Source organism: Ranitomeya imitator, chromosome 5 (genome assembly GCF_032444005.1).
Source record: "Ranitomeya imitator isolate aRanImi1 chromosome 5, aRanImi1.pri, whole genome shotgun sequence".
Lineage (NCBI taxonomy): Eukaryota > Metazoa > Chordata > Amphibia > Anura > Dendrobatidae > Ranitomeya > Ranitomeya imitator.
The window spans coordinates 262086812-262106379 of record NC_091286.1 but is presented as its reverse complement, the minus strand read 5'-3'; the positions used below and the strand labels follow the sequence as shown (position 1 = coordinate 262106379).

Here is a 19568-nt window from a genome sequence, read left to right as displayed (position 1 = left end):
ATAGGACGAGCTCTGAGACGTGGGAACTCTGCTGACCGCAATCCCTAATCCTATCCAACCACACTAGAGGTAGCCGTGGAGCGCTCCTGACCAGTCCTATGCGCCTAGAGCACAGCCTGAGAAACTAGCTAGCCCTAAGAAAGAAAAATAAGCCTAGCTTGCCTCAGAGAAATACCCCAAAGGAAAAGGCAGCCCCCCACATATAATGACTGTGAGTTGAGATGAAAATACAAACGCAGAGATGAAATAGATTTAGCAAAGTGAGGCCCAACTTACTGAACAGACCGAAGATAGGAAAGATTGCTTTGCGGTCAACACAAAACCCTACAAACAACCACGCAGAGGGGGCAAAAAAGACCCTACGCACCGACTAACGGTACGGAGGTGCTCCCTCTGCGTCCCAGAGCTTCCAGCAAGCAAGAAAAACCAATATAGCAAGCTGGACAGTAAAAATAGCAAACTAAAATAACACAAGCAAAACTTAGCTTATGCAGGATAGACAGGCCACAGGAACGATCCAGGAAAAAGCAAGACCAATACTAGAACATTGACTGGAGGCCAGGATCAAAGCACTAGGTGGAGTTAAATAGAGCAGCACCTAACGACTTAACCTCATCACCTGAGGAAGGAAACTCAGAAGCCGCAGTACCACTCTCATCCACCAAAGGAAGCTCATAGACAGAACCAGCCGAAGTACCACTCACGACCACAGGAGGGTGCTTGGCCACAGAATTCACAACAAGAATGGTTATTGCAGGCAGTAGGCTTTCCTGAAGAGATTGGTTTTCAGGTTCCGTCTGAAAGATCAGAGGGTGGTGGATAATCGGATGTGTTGAGGCGTGAAATTCCAAAGGATGGATGATGGTCGGGAGAAATCTTGTAGGCGGTTGTGTGAGGTACGAATAAGTGTGGAAGAGAGTAAGAGGTCTTGGGAGGATCGATGATTGCGTGAGGGAAGATAGTGGGAGATTAGTTCAGAGATATAGGGAGGGGAGAGGTTGTGGATGGATTTGTACATCAGTGTTAGTAACTTGAACAGGATTCGTTGGGGAATTGGGAGCCAGTGGAGGGATTTGTACTGTACACTGTACAAAGTACTGGATTTTACATTTTACAGGGATTTGCAGAAACAGGGGAATAGCGAGGAGAGAGGTGGATTAGCAAAGCTGAGGACAGACTGGAGAGGTGCAAGAGCGTTAGCGGGGAGGCAATGCAATCATATGCAATATGATTTCTCATTCCAGGACACTGGAATCTGCCTGCAGAAATGATTGTAAATGAAAGGATGCATCTATGGTAATATGAATAAATTCAATTTTTAGCCTCAATGAGCGGTGCTAAATGATAAATATATATGAAAATATATATATATAGTACAGTGAATTGAGTATGAGGACAAAACTCACTGTTGAGATAGTGCTGCAGAGGAAACTGCAAGCAATTGGTCTTGTAGCAGCCATATAAATGTTCCACAGACGGCATGGGGGATTATTCTGTTGTGCTGATCAAAAGGTTAAAAAAACAGTGTGACGGTAAGAAATTCAATATGCAGAACACACTCTACGGCTAGCAGCACATGCTCCTACAATGAATAAAACGAGTCCTAAGTGTGTGACATCACAGCCGTCTTCTGATGAGCCTCTTGTGACCAATGGAGAGTACTAATCTTATTACTGGATGGAGCGCCCTACCTATCGGACTTCTTTCATGCACACTGTATTTTGAACCTATAGTTCAGCACAACAGAAGAATTCCCCATGCCATCTGTGGAACATCTATGCTGACTCTACAGGACCAATTGTTTGCTGTTTCCTCTGCAGCACCATCTCAACAGTTGTAATCATAATTTTATTATCATAACAGTTGCCATGATAATTTTGTCACCTTACGCAAATCACTCTCTGAAATATACAGTGGGGCAAAAAAGTATTTAGTCAGTCAGCAATAGTGCAAGTTCCACCACTTAAAAAGATGAGAGGCGTCTGTAATTTACATCATAGGTAGACCTCAACTATGGGAGAAAAACTGAGAAAAAAAAATCCAGAAAATCACATTGTGTTAGGACTGGCGGAACGCACCAAGAAAGGACATATAGATGCGTTCGCAGTCCGGGGTCCACCGTGCAGGTGAAAACCTGCTGCTAGTAAATACAGGCTATATGGCGGTACACTAAAGTATATACACGTGGGTTCAACCTCACCCAGCATGAAGGGAGCAATCCTGTTGCATCACAGGATCGCGGTACCGCACCTAAAGCGCGAGCGAGTAGTCAGCGTACTTAACCCCAACTGGGATTGAAGTCCGATTAGACCCTCGCTGGCACTACACCGCAACTGGGTGTGTAAGGTAACTAAATATAAATATATGAGTGCACAGGAGAGCGAGCAATGCCGCACTGACGGACGCCACCAACCACACTGGCTTGGGTATGGAAAGCGCAAGGCAAGCGCACGGCGCCGTACAGGCGGACACAGCAAGAGGACGCTGCAATGTGTGTTTCGTGCTGTTGGATAAGTCGGGCGCTAGATTAGCAAACATACACCTTCCGCGAACAGACATTCAATAGGGAGGGTTATTTAAAGAGCGACTTTCTCTCACAACACACACACATATTTACAAGACAATACTAGCGCATGGCCGTGCGGTCATGCGCAGTTTATATAGTTGCAGCACAGGAAGTGGCTACAGAACTTTTGCCCTTCCAAGACCTGCCAAAAGGACCAATGGGATGTGCTGCAGCACCTGAGCATGTGACCCTCGATCTCCAACAGGAGAACTTGCCCTGGGCATGCTCAGTGCGTGCAAACAAGGACTTAGATCCAGAAACGTCCACTCGCCGCTGCCCAGCACTGGCCTTCATGGCAGAAGCAGGAAAAGCAGCAGCAACTCTTCGCACAGAGTCAGACTGAGCGAGACGCTGGGATCGACGTCCCTGCTGAGCAGACTCCACTGCGGCTGGAGGAGAATGGGAGACCGCAGCGGAGACGGATCGAGATTCCCCCTGTGCAGCAGAGGAAACTCGACTCCTAACATTACCCCCCCTCCTACGGCCCCCCCCCTCCTTGGGCCTCGCTACGTTTGAAGGCAGCAATGAGCTGCGGAGCCCGAATGTGCTCAACAGGCTCCCAGGACCTGTCCTCGGGACCATAACCCTTCCAGTCCACCAAATAAAATTTTTTACCACGCACCACCTTGCACCCCAAAATAGCGTTCACCTCATAATCGTCCGTAGACGAACCCGATGTCCCAGCAGATGACTCGGAGAACCGGGACATATACACGGGTTTCAAGAGGGACACATGAAAGGTATCAGTGATACCCAGGCGTGGCGGAAGGGCCAAATGATAGATGACAGGATTAACCTGCTTGAGGACCTTGAATGGGCCCAAGTAGCGAGGAGCAAATTTAGTGGACTCAACTCGCAGCCTGATGTTACGGGCGGAAAGCCACACTAAGTCGCCAGGAGCAAAGGTCGGAGCGGGGCGCCGATGAGCATCGGCGGAGGACCTCATTCTCTCCTTAGAGGCCTGAATGGCATCGTGAGTGCGGTCCCAAATATCCCGTGCCTCCACAGCCCAGTCTGCCACTCTGGAGTCGGCGGAAGACACGGGCATAGGCACAGGTACCCGTGGATGCTGACCATAGTTGAGGAGGAATGGGGTTTGTCCAGTGGAGTCAGCTACGGCGTTGTTCAGTGCAAACTCTGCCCATGATAGCAAGGATGCCCAGTCATCCTGCCTGGCTGAAACAAAATGTCGCAGGTATGTGACCAAGGTCTGGTTGGCCCTCTCTACCAACCCATTCGTCTCAGGATGATAAGCAGACGAGAGATTCAACTCAATACTGAGAAGACGACAGAGCTCTTTCCAGAACCGAGATGCAAACTGGGGACCCCGGTCACTGACAATTTTGTCTGGCATACCATGCAGGCGGAAGATATGTCTAATGAACAACGCTGCCAAGGCCCGTGCAGAAGGTAACCGTGGTAGCGGCACGAAATGCACCATTTTTGAGAAATGATCGGTGATGACCCAAATGATGGTACAGCCGCGAGACTTGGGCAAAACCACAACAAAGTCCATCCCGACCATCTCCCAGGGCCTATCTGCCACCGGCAGGGGATAGAGCAAACCAGCTGACCTTTGACGCGGAGATTTATTTTTGGCGCAGGAGACACACGCCAGAACATAATCCCTGACATCCCGGACCATATGCGGCCACCAGTACGTCCTCGCCAGTAGCTCAGATGTCCTCTTTGTCCCAAAGTGTCCACCCACCCTGGACGAATGAGCCCAAGAGAGAACCTCCGGTCGCAAATTAATGGGCAAAAAAGTCTTGCCCGGAGGCACAGACTCTAGCGAAACCGGCGCCACGGTTCTCAGGCTCTCGGAAGGGACAATAAGCCGAGGCTCCTCTTCCTCCTCCTCAGTTGACATAAGGGAGTGAGAGAGAGCGTCAGCACGGATATTCTTCTCCCCGGCGAGATAATGAAGAGAAAAGTGGAACCGGGAGAAGAACAGGGACCATCTGGCCTGGCGAGAATTTAGCCGCTGGGCTGTCTGCAAATAGACCAAATTTTTGTGGTCCGTGTAAACTTGGAAGGGAAACCGCGCACCTTCCATAAGGTGTCTCCACTCCGAAAAGGCCAACTTCATTGCTAGCAACTCCCTGTCCCCGATGGAGTAGTTCCTCTCTGCTGGCGTGATGATCTTAGATAAGAAGAAGCATGGATGCTTCCGACCTTGAGCATCCTTTTGGTAGAGGACTGCTCCAGCACCAACGGACGAGGCATCCACCTCCATTAGGAAAGGCTTATCCACATCGGGACGATGTAAGATGGGAGCGCTAGCAAAGTGGGACTTAATAGAAGTGAAGGCCTTGGAGACCTCTTCCGACCACAATTTGGGGCTCGCTCCCTTCTTGGTGAGGGCTACCAAGGGAGCTACCAGAGTTGAGAAGTGGGGAATGAACTGGCGGTAATAGTTTATGAACCCCATAAAGCGCTGCACCGCTTTAAGAGAATGGGGCTCTTGCCAGTCCATCACAGCCTGTAGTTTGGCAGGATCCATAGCCAATCCCTGGGCGGAGATGATATAGCCCAGGAAAGGTAAGGACTCCTGCTCAAACACACACTTCTCCAACTTCGCATAAAGAGAGTTTGCCCGTAGGAGGTCGAAGACTTTGCCAACATCTCTCCGGTGGGAGTCAATATCAGGAGAAAAGATGAGAATATCATCCAGATAGACTACCACCGAGGTGGAAAGCATATCCCGGAAGATGTCGTTGACAAAGTCTTGGAAAACGGCAGGTGCATTACAGAGCCCGAAGGGCATCACCAGATACTCATAGTGCCCATCTCTGGTGTTAAATGCCGTTTTCCACTCGTCCCCCTCACGGATGCGAATCAGATTATAAGCACCCCGCAGATCTAGTTTAGTAAACACTCTAGCTCCCCGAAGCCTATCGAAAAGCTCAGATATCAACGGCAAAGGGTACATGTTCTTAACTGTGATAGCATTAAGACCCCTGTAGTCTATGCATGGATGTAGTTCTCCATTCTTCTTCTGCACGAAAAAGAACCCTGCCCCAGCAGGTGACACTGACTTCCTGATGAACCCTCTTGCCAGATTCTCTTGTATGTACTGAGACATTGCCTCCGTTTCCGGGAGAGATAATGGATAGACTCGACCCCGGGGAGGCTCAGCACCAGGCAAGAGATCAATAGGACAGTCATAGGGGCGATGGAGCGGAAGAGTCTCCGCTGCCTTTTTGGAGAACACATCTGCATAAGACCAATATTGCTTGGGGAGAGAGGAGAGATCTGCGGGTACCTCTGTAGTAGCAACCTGAACGCACTCTCGATGACACCTGTTCCCACAAGATTCACCCCATCCCAGAATTCTGCCTGAGGACCACTCGATGTGAGGAGAGTGGTACCGTAACTAAGGTATCCCCAAGAGAACCTCATCAATTCCCTCAGGAATGATGAGTAGAGATATAATCTCCTGATGAGATGGTGACATGGACAGAGTGAAAGGGATAGTTTGATGTGTAATCTGTGTGGGCAGTGTCGACCCATTCACCACTCATACCGTTACTGGTTGAGATAGCATGACCAGAGGAATTGCGTGACGTTGGGCGAAGGCTGAAGACATAAAATTGCCCTCCGCCCCAGAATCCACGCAGAGTTCTACCGAGTGAGAGGATGAGCCCAATGTTATTGTCCCCTTAAAGGACAATTTGGAGGCAAACGTCGCCGTGTCTAGTGCACCTCCACCAACTACCACTAGACGCTGACGTTTCCTCGACCGCTGGAGACATCTGGAGGCAAGATGTCCAGACTGTTGGCAAAGATGACAAATCTGGAGTGCACGAGCGGTCCGGGACTTAGATCCTGCTCGAGACTCTACCACAGGCTCATGGGGCTCAGGAGCCTGGTCTGGAGATTCCAAAGGTTTGGCGAAGGTGGGAGCCAGCCGAAACCTCTGCCTACACTGGGCTCGCTCCAACCTCCGCTCGTGAAAACGGAGATCAATTCGAGTGGATAGAGTTATTAATTCCTCCAGTGTGGCGGGAATCTCCCTAGTGGCCAGGGCGTCCTTAACGTGGTCAGCCAGCCCCCTCCAAAATATTGGAATGAGGGCTTTATCCGACCACTCCAGCTCAGATGCTAAGGTGTGGAAGTGGACGGCAAAATGACTGACCAAGGACGAGCCCTGAGTCAATGCCAACAATTGGAGCGCCGTATCATGGCTGACACGAGGTCCCAAAAAGACCTGTTTCAGAGTGCTCAGAAACAATGGAGCACTCTGCACCACATGATCGCTACGCTCCCATAACGGCGTAGCCCACTGCAACGCTCTGTCCAACAGAAGAGACACTATAAATCCCACCTTAGCCCGCTCTGTAGGGAAACGAGAGGCCAGAAGCTCGAGATGGATAGAGCACTGACTCACGAAACCCCTACAAGACTTACTGTCACCAGAGAATTTCTCTGGAAGCGGGAGGCGAGTTAGAGTCGGGACAGGAGCGGCAGTGGACAAGGTGGCTGCAGCAACACTAGCAGCCTGTACAGCGACAGCAGTGACATCCACAGCTGAGGTTGAACGCTCAAGAGCCGCCAACCTTCCCTCCAGCTGCTGGATGTACCGCTGTGAACGCTGATCGTCCATCATTTACTAGCCAGACCCTGGCGCTAGTATTATGTTAGGACTGGCGGAACGCACCAAGAAAGGACATATAGATGCGTTCGCAGTCCGGGGTCCACCGTGCAGGTGAAAACCTGCTGCTAGTAAATACAGGCTATATGGCGGTACACTAAAGTATATACACGTGGGTTCAACCTCACCCAGCGTGAAGGGAGCAATCCTGTTGCGTCACAGGATCGCGGTACCGCACCTAAAGCGCGAGCGAGTAGTCAGCGTACTTAACCCCAACTGGGATTGAAGTCCGATTAGACCCTCGCTGGCACTACACCGCAACTGGGTGTGTAAGGTAACTTAATATAAATATATGAATGCACAGGAGTGCGAGCAATGCCGCACTGACGGACGCCACCAACCACACTGGCTTGGGTATGGAAAGCGCAAGGCAAGCGCACGGCGCCGTACAGGCGGACACAGCAAGAGGACGCTGCAATGTGTGCTTTGTGCTGTTGGATAAGTCGGGTGCTAGATTAGCAAACATACACCTTCCGCGAACAGACATTCAATAGGGAGGGTTATTTAAAGAGCGACTTTCTCTCACAACACACACACATATTTACAAGACAATACTAGCGCATGGCCGTGCGGTCATGCGCAGTTTACATAGTTGCAGCACAGGAAGTGGCTACAGAACTTTTGCCCTTCCAAGACCTGCCAAAAGGACCAATGGGATGTGCTGCAGCACCTGAGCATGTGACCCTCGATCTCCAACAGGAGAACTTGCCCTGGGCATGCTCAGTGCGTGCAAACAAGGACTTAGATCCAGAAACGTCCACTCGCCGCTGCCCAGCACTGGCCTTAATGGCAGAAGCAGGAAAAGCAGCAGCAACTCTTCGCACAGAGTCAGACTGAGCGAGACGCTGGGATCGACGTCCCTGCAGAGCAGACTCCACTGCGGCTGGAGGAGAATGGGAGACCGCAGCGGAGACGGATCGAGATTCCCCCTGTGCAGCAGAGGAAACTCGACTCCTAACACATTGTCTGTTTTTCTATCATTTTTTTTGCATATTATGGTGGAAAATAAGTATTTGGTCAGAAACAAACAATCAAGATTTCTGGCTCTCACAGACCTGTAACTTCTTCTTTAAGAGTCTCCTCTTTCCTCCACTCATTACCTATAGTAATGGCACCTGTTTAAACTTGTTATCAGTATAAAAAGACACCTGTGCACACCCTCAAACAGTCTGACTCCAAACTCCATTATGGTGAAGACCAAAGAGCTGTCAAAGGACACCAGAAACAAAATTGTAGCCCTGCACCAGGCTGGGAAGACTGAATCTGCAATAGCCAACCAGCTTGGAGTGAAGAAATCAACAGTGGGAGCAATAATTAGAAAATGGAAGACATACAAGACCACTGATAATCTCCCTCGATCTGGGGCTCCACGCAAAATCCCACCCCGTGGGGTCAAAATTATCACAAGAACGGTGAGCAAAAATCCCAGAACCACGCGGGGGGACCTAGTGAATGAACTGCAGAGAGCTGGGACCAATGTAACAAGGCCTACCATAAGTAACACACTACGCCACCATGGACTCAGATCCTGCAGTGCCAGACGTGTCCCACTGCTTAAGCCAGTACATGTCCGGGCCCATCTGAAGTTTGCTAGAGAGCATTTGGATGATCCAGAGGAGTTTTGGGAGAATGTCCTATGGTCTGATGAAACCAAACTGGAACTGTTTGGTAGAAACACAACTTGTCGTGTTTTGAGGAAAAAGAATACTGAGTTGCATCCATCAAACACCATACCTACGGTAAAGCATGGTGGTGGACACATCATGCTTTGGGCTGTTTCTCTGCAAAGGGGTCAGGACGACTGATCCGGTTACATGAAAGAATGAATGGGGCCATGTATCGTGAGATTTTGAGTGCAAACCTCCTTCCATCAGCAAGGGCATTGAAGATGAAACGTGGCTGGGTCTTTCAACATGTTAATGATCCAAAGCACACCGCCAGGGCAACAAAGGAGTGGCTTCGTAAGAAGCATTTCAAGGTCCTGGAGTGGCCTAGCCAGTCTCCAGATCTCAACCCTATAGAAAACCTTTGGAGGGAGTTGAAAGTCCGTGTTGCCAAGCGAAAAGCCAAAAACATCACTGCTCTAGAGGAGATCTGCATGGAGGAATGGGCCAACATACCAACAACAGTGTGTGGCAACCTTGTGAAGACTTACAGAAAACGTTTGACCTCTGTCATTGCCAACAAAGGATATATTACATTGTATTATAATATACAAGTATTGAGATGAAATTTAGTTTCTGACCAAATACTTATTTTCCACCATAATATGCAAATAAAATGTAAAAAAAACAGACAATGTGATTTTCTGGATTTTTTTTTCTCAGTTTGTCTCCCATAGTTGAGGTCTACCTATGATGTAAATTACAGACGCCTCTCATCTTTTTAAGTGGTGGAACTTGCACTATTGCTGACTGACTAAATACTTTTTTGCCCCACTGTATTTATATATACAGTATATTTATCATTTAGCACCACTCATTGAGGCTAAATATAAGATATATCCATATTGCCTTAGAAATAAGAGCTCCAAAACTGAATAGTCATTTGGACATCTCTACATATATGAACTTAGCTATATTTTTTTTGTACTCTTACTTACACCCTATGTCAATGATAGTAGTGATAGCACACAGATATTGATTTATGGAAGTTCAATTTTATTGCACTGCGTTAGTTACATGTCTCACACTGGTATCTCCCCCTTTCATATAAAATGAGCCCTGAAGGTAAATTCTTATGTAGATTAATGTTTGACACATAGTTCTTAACAGCTCATTTACATACAAGAAAACATGCGGATTGTCTGGAATAAGACATTGGTTTGCAGATATCAATGTATTATTTTATTCAGCTTCCTATGACCTACATGCCGATATAGATGGCTTAGGAGAGTTGATCCTATTGACAGATTCCCTACAAGGTCACGTTCACACGCTTTGTACTGTATATACTCAAGTATAAGCCAAGATTTTCAGCCCATTTTTTTGGATGAAAGTGCCCCTCTTGGCTTATACTCAAATCATTGTCCCAGGGGGTTGGCGGGGGAGGGGGAGCAGCGGCTGTCACATACCCCCATGCTCCTGGTGCAGTCCCTGCATCACCGTTTATCTCCATGCGCTGGCAGCTCTTCCTGTGTGCAGCGGTCACATGGTACCTATGGGAGTGGAGTCCATATCCATTACTTTAAGGAGCGGTATGATGTGACTGCTGAACATAGGAAGAAGCTGCCGGCGCCCGGAAACCATCTGTCAGTGAGAAGCAGGGACAGTGAGGAGCAGGTGAGTATAACGGGGAAGGCGAGCATTGCGCATTTTTACCTGTCCCTGTTCCACCGCAGCATGTCGCTCTGTCTTCCACATCCTCTGGCTGTGACTGTTCAGGTCAGAGGGCGCGATGACGTAGTTAGTGCATGCCGCCCTCTGCCTGAACAGTCAGAGAGCCGGAAGACAGAGCGGCGTGCAGCGGTGGAACAAGGACAGGTTAATATCGCAAGTGCCGGGAGCTTGAGCGATGAAAGGTGAGTATGTGATTTGTTTTTTTTAATCGAAGCAACAGCATATGGGGCATAATCTATGGAGCATCTTATGGGGCCATCAACCTTTATACAGCATTGTATGGGGCATAATCTATGGAGCATCTTATGGGGCCATCAACCTTTATGCCGCATTGTATGGGGCTAATCTATGGAGCAGTTTATGGGGACATCAACCTTTATACAGCATTGTATGGGGCATAATCTATGGAGCATCTTATGGAGCCATCAACCTTTATACAGCATTATATGGGGCATAATCTATGGAGCATCTTATGGGGCTATCAACCTTTATGCCGCATTGTATGGGGCATAATCTATGGAGCATCTTATGGGGCAATGAACCTTTATACAGCATTGTATGGGGCATAATCTTTGGAGCATCTTATGGGGCCATCAACCTTTATGCCTCATTGTATGGGGCACATTTTCTATTGAACATCTTATGGGGCCATAATCAACCTTTATAAGGCATTGTATGGGGCAAATGTTTCTATGGAGCATCTTAAGGGGCCATGATTAACCTTTGTGCAGCATTATATGGGGCATATTTTGATATGGAGCATCTTATGGGGCCCATAATAAACTATATGGAGCATTATATGTGGCTCCTGATTCAATATGGATATTCAGAAACACTTAACCTACTGATGTCTCAATTAATTTTACTTTTATTGGTATCTATTTTTATTTTTTAAATTTACCAATAGTTGCTGCATTTCCCACCCTAGGCTTATACTGGAGTCATTAAGTTTTCCTAGCTTTTTTCTGGAAATATTAGGGGTCTCAGCTTATACTCGGGTCGGCTTATACTCGAGTATATACGGTGTATTGTTAGTATTTTACATTATTATTTGTAAGCCAAAACCCGGAGTGGGTGAAAAATACAGAAATGATGTACATGTTTACATTATACTTTTCCTCTAATTGTTTCACCCCTGATTTTGGCTTAAAAATACCTATGTAAATGCTGAGCAAATACTGAAAGTGTTAATGTGGCTTAAGATGTTACACAATTTGGTTTGTTTAAAAAAAAGTGTTGCTGCGCTCTGACAAGTTTTTAATGGCATTTCTTCTGTACCCTATGTAACTACACAGCTATATAAGACCATACTATCAGTTGCAGCTGATAGTTGAGCATATACAAATTCTGGCAAAAGGAAAATGTAAAGAATATATTGATATTACAGGCACAGACTATTCAGCTACTTCTTTGTGTGAGTTAACACATTTTTTTTGCCTGTTTGTTTTATCAAAGGATTGTATCTGTTGTTTCTCTGGTCCTGTGAGCTCATCTAGATAAATTACGTCGGTGAATAATGAGCTCAGCGGCCAGCTGGACACCTAAGGTGAGCACATAATTTATCACTACAATGAAACCATAAATGTTACTGAATGGAACCCTAGAATGAAAAATGTTACCCCTCTCCCTGCTTGTTCTTATCATCTGGCTCCTTCATTCTGGAGCTGCACTCTGTGATGTCTCAGGTTTTACTGCAATGATATGCCGTTTAGGAAAACTGTGTACCAGGGAATTTCAAGGCATGGCCTTCCAATCAATTATAAGTTCAAATATATCTGGTTTTGTACTATTACTGAAGGGTTTTCTAGTCCTATGAAATAGTGTACAAATAGCTGATAATAGTGTAAAATAACAAAAGGAGCAACACTTACCTAACCAATATCCTACCATTTCCATGTTTGAGCATACAAGTATTAGGTCCCTTGCTGGTCTTTACCCATTTGGTGTGATAATGTGGACTGCTGTCATGTGACCGTTCAATTCAATTGTTGCAATTATTGGCTGCAGTAGTCACATTTCAAGACGACCTGACATGGCTGGGAATGCAGCTTTTTTCATATTGTTTTCAACCGTCTCTTCATATTTTGTTATTTGTGATTTTTTTTATAAGACATTTTTAAGGATCTATCCACACATACATTTTAGCTTTATTTTTACATAATTCTTGATTACGATGATGAATTTTATATGTTCTATGCTGATGATATTGAAGTGTTGCATTGTTCTATGCTCTGTTAATCAGACGCTATAAATAATAATAAAGTTACACTACTATGTCAAAAAGCAACTTAACCCGTTCCAGACATAAGATGTAACAGTGCACCATGTATGGAGTAAGTTAAGGAGCTGAGCCCGCACCATGCCAAGCAGATGTTAACTTTCTTACATAGTTGGCATCTGCCAATAACAGCAGTGACTGGAACCTTTCCCAATTGCTGTAATTATACCATCTACATGCCAGTGTTACACTCAGATAGTATCATTTAAATTATTTAATTGTAGGTGCATGTGTGCGCCAGTTCCATCAGCTGACCACAATGCAATTGCTGGGAATCATTGTGTTGCTATAGCATCCGAGGGCATGCTGAAGACTTCTGTAACTTCTATTTTTACCCTCACGTGAAGGACCAAGATTAAAGTTGCAATTTTGCAATTTGGAAACTCGATTTTGAATTGAGATTTTTGCTTTTAACTTGTTGAATGCAACTGTAAATCACTGACAGCAACATTCAAGCTTCACGATCAAGCCAGGCATCAACTCCTGATGTAATTGTAGGGTGATGATGGATTGTCATGGTGTCCGGAGGTCTGCCGAAGGCCTCCTTTGCTTCTCTGTTGATACTTCTGTAAAGCCATGCTATTGCTGGGCTTCATAAAAGACCATCATTATGACTATATACTGGACACATCTAATTTTACTTATGAGTTCTCCAAATTGAGCCCAAATGTCAGTTTTAATGACTCTGTCTCAGATGACAGTATCAGAATTATTCAACACCTTCTTGGTAAGCTTTTTATAATTAGTGAAGCATCCTTTGGTTGTTATGACCTGCTACAAACAAAATGCGTAATCAAGCACCAGCTTCTGAAGAATTTACCAATTCTTTTTAGAAAATAGCCTCCAGTTCACAATTATAGTTGGATTGTCAAGAGAGTAGCACAAAAAAGTGAAAAGAAGAGATCATCACATTACACAAACAAGGAAAGGGATACAAAATAAATAACAAAGGCATAGGATTTTCCTAGAGATAAAACTCCAAGTTCAAAGTTATATCAACATTAGCTACAGTGTCTGGACATGGAAGAAATAAGAAACAATCACTGTCTGTCACTAGAACTATGAGCGGTTAATAGTCAAAAATTCTCCAGTGTCTGCTATTGACCTGCATCATGATTGGACAACAGTAGACATCGCCGCTTTGGCCGAACAGTTAAAAAAAAGTTTGGTTTGGGTGCCAGAACAGTACTAGAACCTGAACCATGAAACAATAAGCACATTTTCATCAAATTTTTAGTTATTCATTTACTGTATCAATCTAATTTGACCTTATGTCAGTTGATATAATATATTACCTTTTTTTAGTTCAACTATCAAATTGTCTTCCTTTTTCAGTTCTGATTTTTCTTCATATTTTCTCTTGATCTCTATTGGCTTCTCATGCTTTTCCTTAAGTTCTGTCTCATCTTTTCTCTTTAGTTCCCCTGATTCGTTATGTAATTTTTGTGGCCCTGTTGATTTTTCAATTTTTTTCATTGGTTCTGTTGTCTCCTTATGTTTTATCTTGGGTTCATGTAGCTCTACATCTTTTTTCATGGGTCCTGTCAACTTTTCATGTTTAATCTGGGGTTGTGTTCGATCTTTCTGCTTTTTCTTGGCTTCTGTTGGCACTTTATGTATCTTCTTCAGTTCTGCTGACTCTTCATGTTTTTTCTTAGGTTCTTTTAGCTCATCATGTTCTTTTAGCTCATCATCAAGTTTTCTCTTAGGTTCTCTGGGCTCATCATGTTTTTTCATGGGTTTTATTGGATCATCATATGCTTTTTTGGGTTCTGTAAGCTCATGGTGTTTTTTCTTTGGTCCTATTATCTCTTCAAGCTTTTTCTGAGATTTTGTTGGCTCTTCGTCTTTTTTCTTGAGTTCTCTTGGCTCTTCATGCTTTATTTTAGATTCTCGTATCTTTTTAAGCTGTTTTGTGGATTCCATTGGCTTGTCAACCTTTTTCCTAGGTTCCGTTGGCTCTTCATGTTTTTCCTTGGGCTTTGCTTTTTGGTCATGTATTTCCTTTGGTTGTGTTGGCTCTTCAGGTTTTTTCTTGGGCTTTGCTTTGTCTTCATGTTTTTTATTGGATTTTGTTGGCTCGTCATGCTTTTTTGTAACTTCTTTTGGCTTTTCTTGTTTTATCACAAGTTCTTTTGGCTCGTCGTGTTTTTCCTTGGGTTCTTTTGACTTTTCATGTTTTTTTGTGGGCTCTGATTTCTCTTCATGTTTTTCTTTGGGTTCTGTGGGAATTTCATACTTTATCTTCAGTTTTGTTACTTCTTCATGTTTTAACTTGAGTTGAGTTGGCTGTTCAAGTTTTTTCTTCGGTTCCTTTGGCTCTTTTTGTGCCTTCTTGGGTTCTGGTGGCGCTGCATGTTTTTTCTTAAGTTCTGTTGACTCCTCATGCTTTTTCTTGGGTTCTACTTTTTCTTCATGTTTCTTCTTTGGAACTATTGGTTCCTCAAGTTTTTTCTTGGGTTCTGTTGGCTTATGTTCTTTCATTGGGGTGTCTGGTAAAGGAATTTGTATCAACATTCCATTTTGGAATACGAGCTTACAAGTAAAATTATATTTAAAGGGAAATATACAGTGGGGAAGATAAGTATTTGATACACTGACGATTTGGCACGTTTTCCCGCCTACAAAGAATGGAGAGGTCTGTAATTTTTATCATAGGTACATTTCAACTGTGAGATTTTTGCATATTTAATTTGCATTTTTTGCCTGAAATAAGTATTTGATATAATAGAGAAACAGAATTTAATATTTGGTAAAGGTAAGGAAACCTTTGTTTGCTATTACAGACGTCAGACATTTCCTATAGTTCTTGAATAAGTTTGCACACACTGCAGCAGGGATTTTGGCCCAGTCCTCCATATAGACCTTCTCCAGATCTTTCAGGTTTCAAGGCTGTCTCTGGGCAACATTGAGTTTCAGCTCCCTTTAAAGATTTTCTATTGGGTTCAGGTCTAGAGACTGGCTAGGTCACTCCAGAACCTTGAAGTGCTCATTCCAGAGCCACTCCTTAGTTGCCCTCTGTGTGCTTTGGGTCATTGTCATGCTGGAAGACCCTGCCATGACCCATCTTCAATGCTCCTACTAAGGGAAGGAGGTTGTTGGCCAAAATCTAAGGATACATGACTCCATCCATTCTTCATTCAATATGGTGCAGTCATCCTATCCCCTATGTAGAAAAGCACCCCAATGATGTTTCCCTCATGCTTCATGGTTGGGATAGTGTTCTTGGGGTTGTTCTCATCCTTTTCTTCCTCCAAACAAGGTGAGTGGAGTTCCCAAAAAGTTCTATTTTGGTCTCATATGACCACATGAACTTTTCCCATGCCTCCTATGGATCATCCAGCTGGTCACTGGCGAACTTCAAACGGGCATGGACATGTTTTGGCACGAGCAGGGGGACTTTGTGTCCCCCACAAGGTTTTAATTTATGAAGGTGTAGTGTGCTACTAACGGTAATGTTTGAGACTGTGGTTCCAGCTCTCATCAGGTCATTAATTAGCTCCTCCTATGTAGTTCTGGGCTGATTCCTGACCTTTCTCAGAACCATCCTTACCCCACGAGGCGAGATCTTGCATGGAACCCCAAAACAAGGAAAATTGACAGTCATCTTGTGTTTCTTCCATTTTCTAAATATTGTGCCAACAGTTGCTGGCTTCTCTTTAAACTGTTTGTCTATTGTCCTGTAGCCCATCCCAGCCTTGTGCATGTCCACAATTTTGTCCATGGTGTGTTTAGACAGCTTTTTGGTCTTGGTTATAGTGGAGAGGTTGGAGTCTCATTGATTGATGTGTGGACAGGTGTCTTTTATACAGGTAACAAGTTCAAACAGGTGCAATTAATACAGGTAATGAGTGCATAGTAGGAGGGTTTAAAGAAAAACTAATAGGTCTGTTCGAGCCATAATTCTTGCTGGTTGTTAGGTGATCAAATACTTATTTCATGCAATAAAATGCAATTTAATTATTTAAAAATCATGCAATGTGATCTTCTGTTTTTTTTTCTGTTATAAGATTCTGTCTCTCTCAGTTGAAGTGCACCCACCATAAAAATTATGGACCTCTCTATTCTTTGTAGGTAGGAAAACTTGCAAAATCATTATATCTATCTATCTATATATCTCTCTATCTGTCTATCCAAAAAAATTACTGTTGCTTCCACCCTTAGGAACATACAGCTGCAATGAGCAGCAAGCTATCTGCTAAAGCTTGCTAGTAATCAAAATGAGAAAATCATTATCAAATTGCAAACCACACAAAAGTGCACCATACCACTGCAAATGCACCTTACAGTTCCAACATCAAACAAATGGCACAGTAATCCTGAATATATCATGTACATAGGTGTAAGCAGGGCCGGTGTCAGCACCCGGCGTACCTGGGCAAGCGCTGGGGCCCTGGTGAGACAGGGAGGCCCATTCAGGGCCGGCGTAAGGGGCAGGCAGCTGCCAGTGCCTAGGGCCTCACTCCCCAAGGGCCCTCAGCTAGTGACACATCACGCAGCTGCTATGGGGCCCCTGTGAGGCAGGGGGGCCCGCCAGCCACCAGTGCCGACTCCCCTGCTGCATTGAACTATACCAGCGTCTGCCGGTAAAATTCAAAGCAAATGATGCAGCAGCCGAGACCAGAGCAGGGAGCAGCGCAGGCACAATGAGAGGTGAGGAGTGTTTTTTTTTAAACTATAACAGTGAGTGCTGGACTGGACTATGGGGCCATTCTTGGGGGGAGGGGGGCTGTGCTGTATACTAAATGTCTGTGCTATATAATACATGGCTGTTCTATATACTACGTGGGCCGTGTTTGAATATTTATATATATATATATATATATATATATATATACACACACACACAATACAGTACATAGTATATACACTCACTGCATACATACATAGACAGTATATACATCCACTGCATACCCAATGCACAATACACTCATGCATGTGTGGCACCCCCAGGAATCCAGATGCCACAGTGGTATTGCCTGCCTCCCAGGGAGGGTGATGTCATGCCTGGAAGTGAGAAAGAATTCCCTTAGCAGGTAACACTAGCAACAAGACTTTCCTAACTCCAGGCCAGAAAGGGGAGCTCTAGACCCAGTTTCAGGGTAGCTTTCCTATAAGTTCTGGTCTGGAGGAGTTAATCAGTCAGAGCTAGTCTGAGGAAGAGGAAGCATGTTAGGAGAGGAGAACTGGGAGTGGAGCTGTGATTGAGCTCCCTCCCAGGATTGAGCGCAAGAAACCAGACACCGGCATCCGAGGTTGTGTGGGAACTGTTTGCCCCACAGCAGAAGCCAGAGGGCAGGAGATTGCAGGTCTCCTGGCCACCACTGACACCCGAAGGCACAGCAGCAGATTAGAGCCCAGAATTACCACAAGAGAGGGACACCTGTAAAAAGGCTCAAGCTGTCTGCCATGCCGGTAGTGTCCACCTAAAAGGGCAGATTGAGAGAGGACCTTGTGTGAAGCCTCAGGCAGCAAGGGACAGAGAATTCAGAGCAGAAAGGAAGGCTTCCAACCCCACCTGGCTAGGGGGATTCTGAACCGCTGCCAGGCTGCCCGGATTTAAAGATCACCTGTAATCTGTTTCCTGGACTGCAATTCCACCAGTAAAAGGTAAAGAGACTGCAACCCTGTGTCCTCCAATTCTTTCCTGCACCTCATCATTTGCAACCCCTCTTAGACTGTCCTGGTATCCCTGGGGCCTCCGCTCCACCTGTGGGGAGCAAAACCATCTAAGCTGCATCACCATCGGCCCCAGCGGATCCTTTTAAGCAGCGTCGGCCATCCCTGGCCAAGTACCACAGGTGGCGTCATGAACACTCCTAAATTAGACTTTATTTCCACTTCCATTCATCCCCTTTTATTGGATGCCCAGGGCCATGGACTGGGCCACTGCGGCCGTGACACATCCCTTTAGAACCTGCCCCGTACCAAGAACCCCACAGCCCTGGCGGGCGCTCCGCATGCACTTTACACATCTAGATACACACACACACAATTACACATATACTGCCCATATATGTACATGTACTGGAAATAAACACCTGTTGTCTGGCACATATTTTCTTTCAATATTTTCTGTTGCCCTCATTTCTTTCTTTTCCCCTCTGCTTCCCGTGACAGCGGGTGAGGGGCGCAATCAGAAATTTGGCAGGCAGAATGATTCTTCAAAATATTGTAACTAATTTTAGTGCTGATTGTGTGTGCAAGGTGTAAATAGGCTGTCCACAGCAAGGTCATCAAGCAGGGCTCTACTGCAGGAAAGGTAAAAGGAATGAGAAAACGCAAAGGCAGTGCTCCAGATCACCGCATGGTAATTTATGGAGCTAGTGGCTACAGGTCTTCAGGAGACACGGAGCTGCATGTGCCTTCTCAGCAGAGCAGAGCAGGATCTTTGGGTTATTGCTGACTCACTGCAGGATATTTACTACTGTATACAGCAGTCCAGTGATCTTGCTCTATATCTGGAGTAGCACTACATTCCTAGCTGAGCTCATCCAATATAAGTTACAGGGCGCAGTCCTGCAGACTGCTGCTCACAAAATTGATGCAAGCCAAACAGAAGAGCTTTGGAATTCCCCCGGAGATGATTAAGAAGTCGGCTCATTTGAATCAAAGGCTTGTGCCATGAAGAAGAGTTTTTCTCCAACTTGGAATATGCCTTGTTCATAATTTTTTTGTAAAATTATTAATGTTATTATTACATCTGCTTTTAAATTAAATAATACCAAATTT

General features: G+C 45.3%; 1 protein-coding gene across 25 annotated transcripts in view; it reads right to left on the bottom strand.

Moving 5' to 3' along the window:
- LOC138637428 (titin homolog) overlaps positions 1-19568 on the bottom strand; it is a 1151517-nt gene that overhangs the window by 247782 nt on the left and 884167 nt on the right. For all 25 annotated transcript variants that reach the window (XM_069726100.1, XM_069726106.1, XM_069726124.1 and 22 more), the window contains one exon: positions 14132-15328. In XM_069726100.1, the coding sequence (XP_069582201.1) occupies positions 14132-15328 (1197 nt within the window). The remainder of the gene's footprint in view (positions 1-14131; positions 15329-19568) is intronic.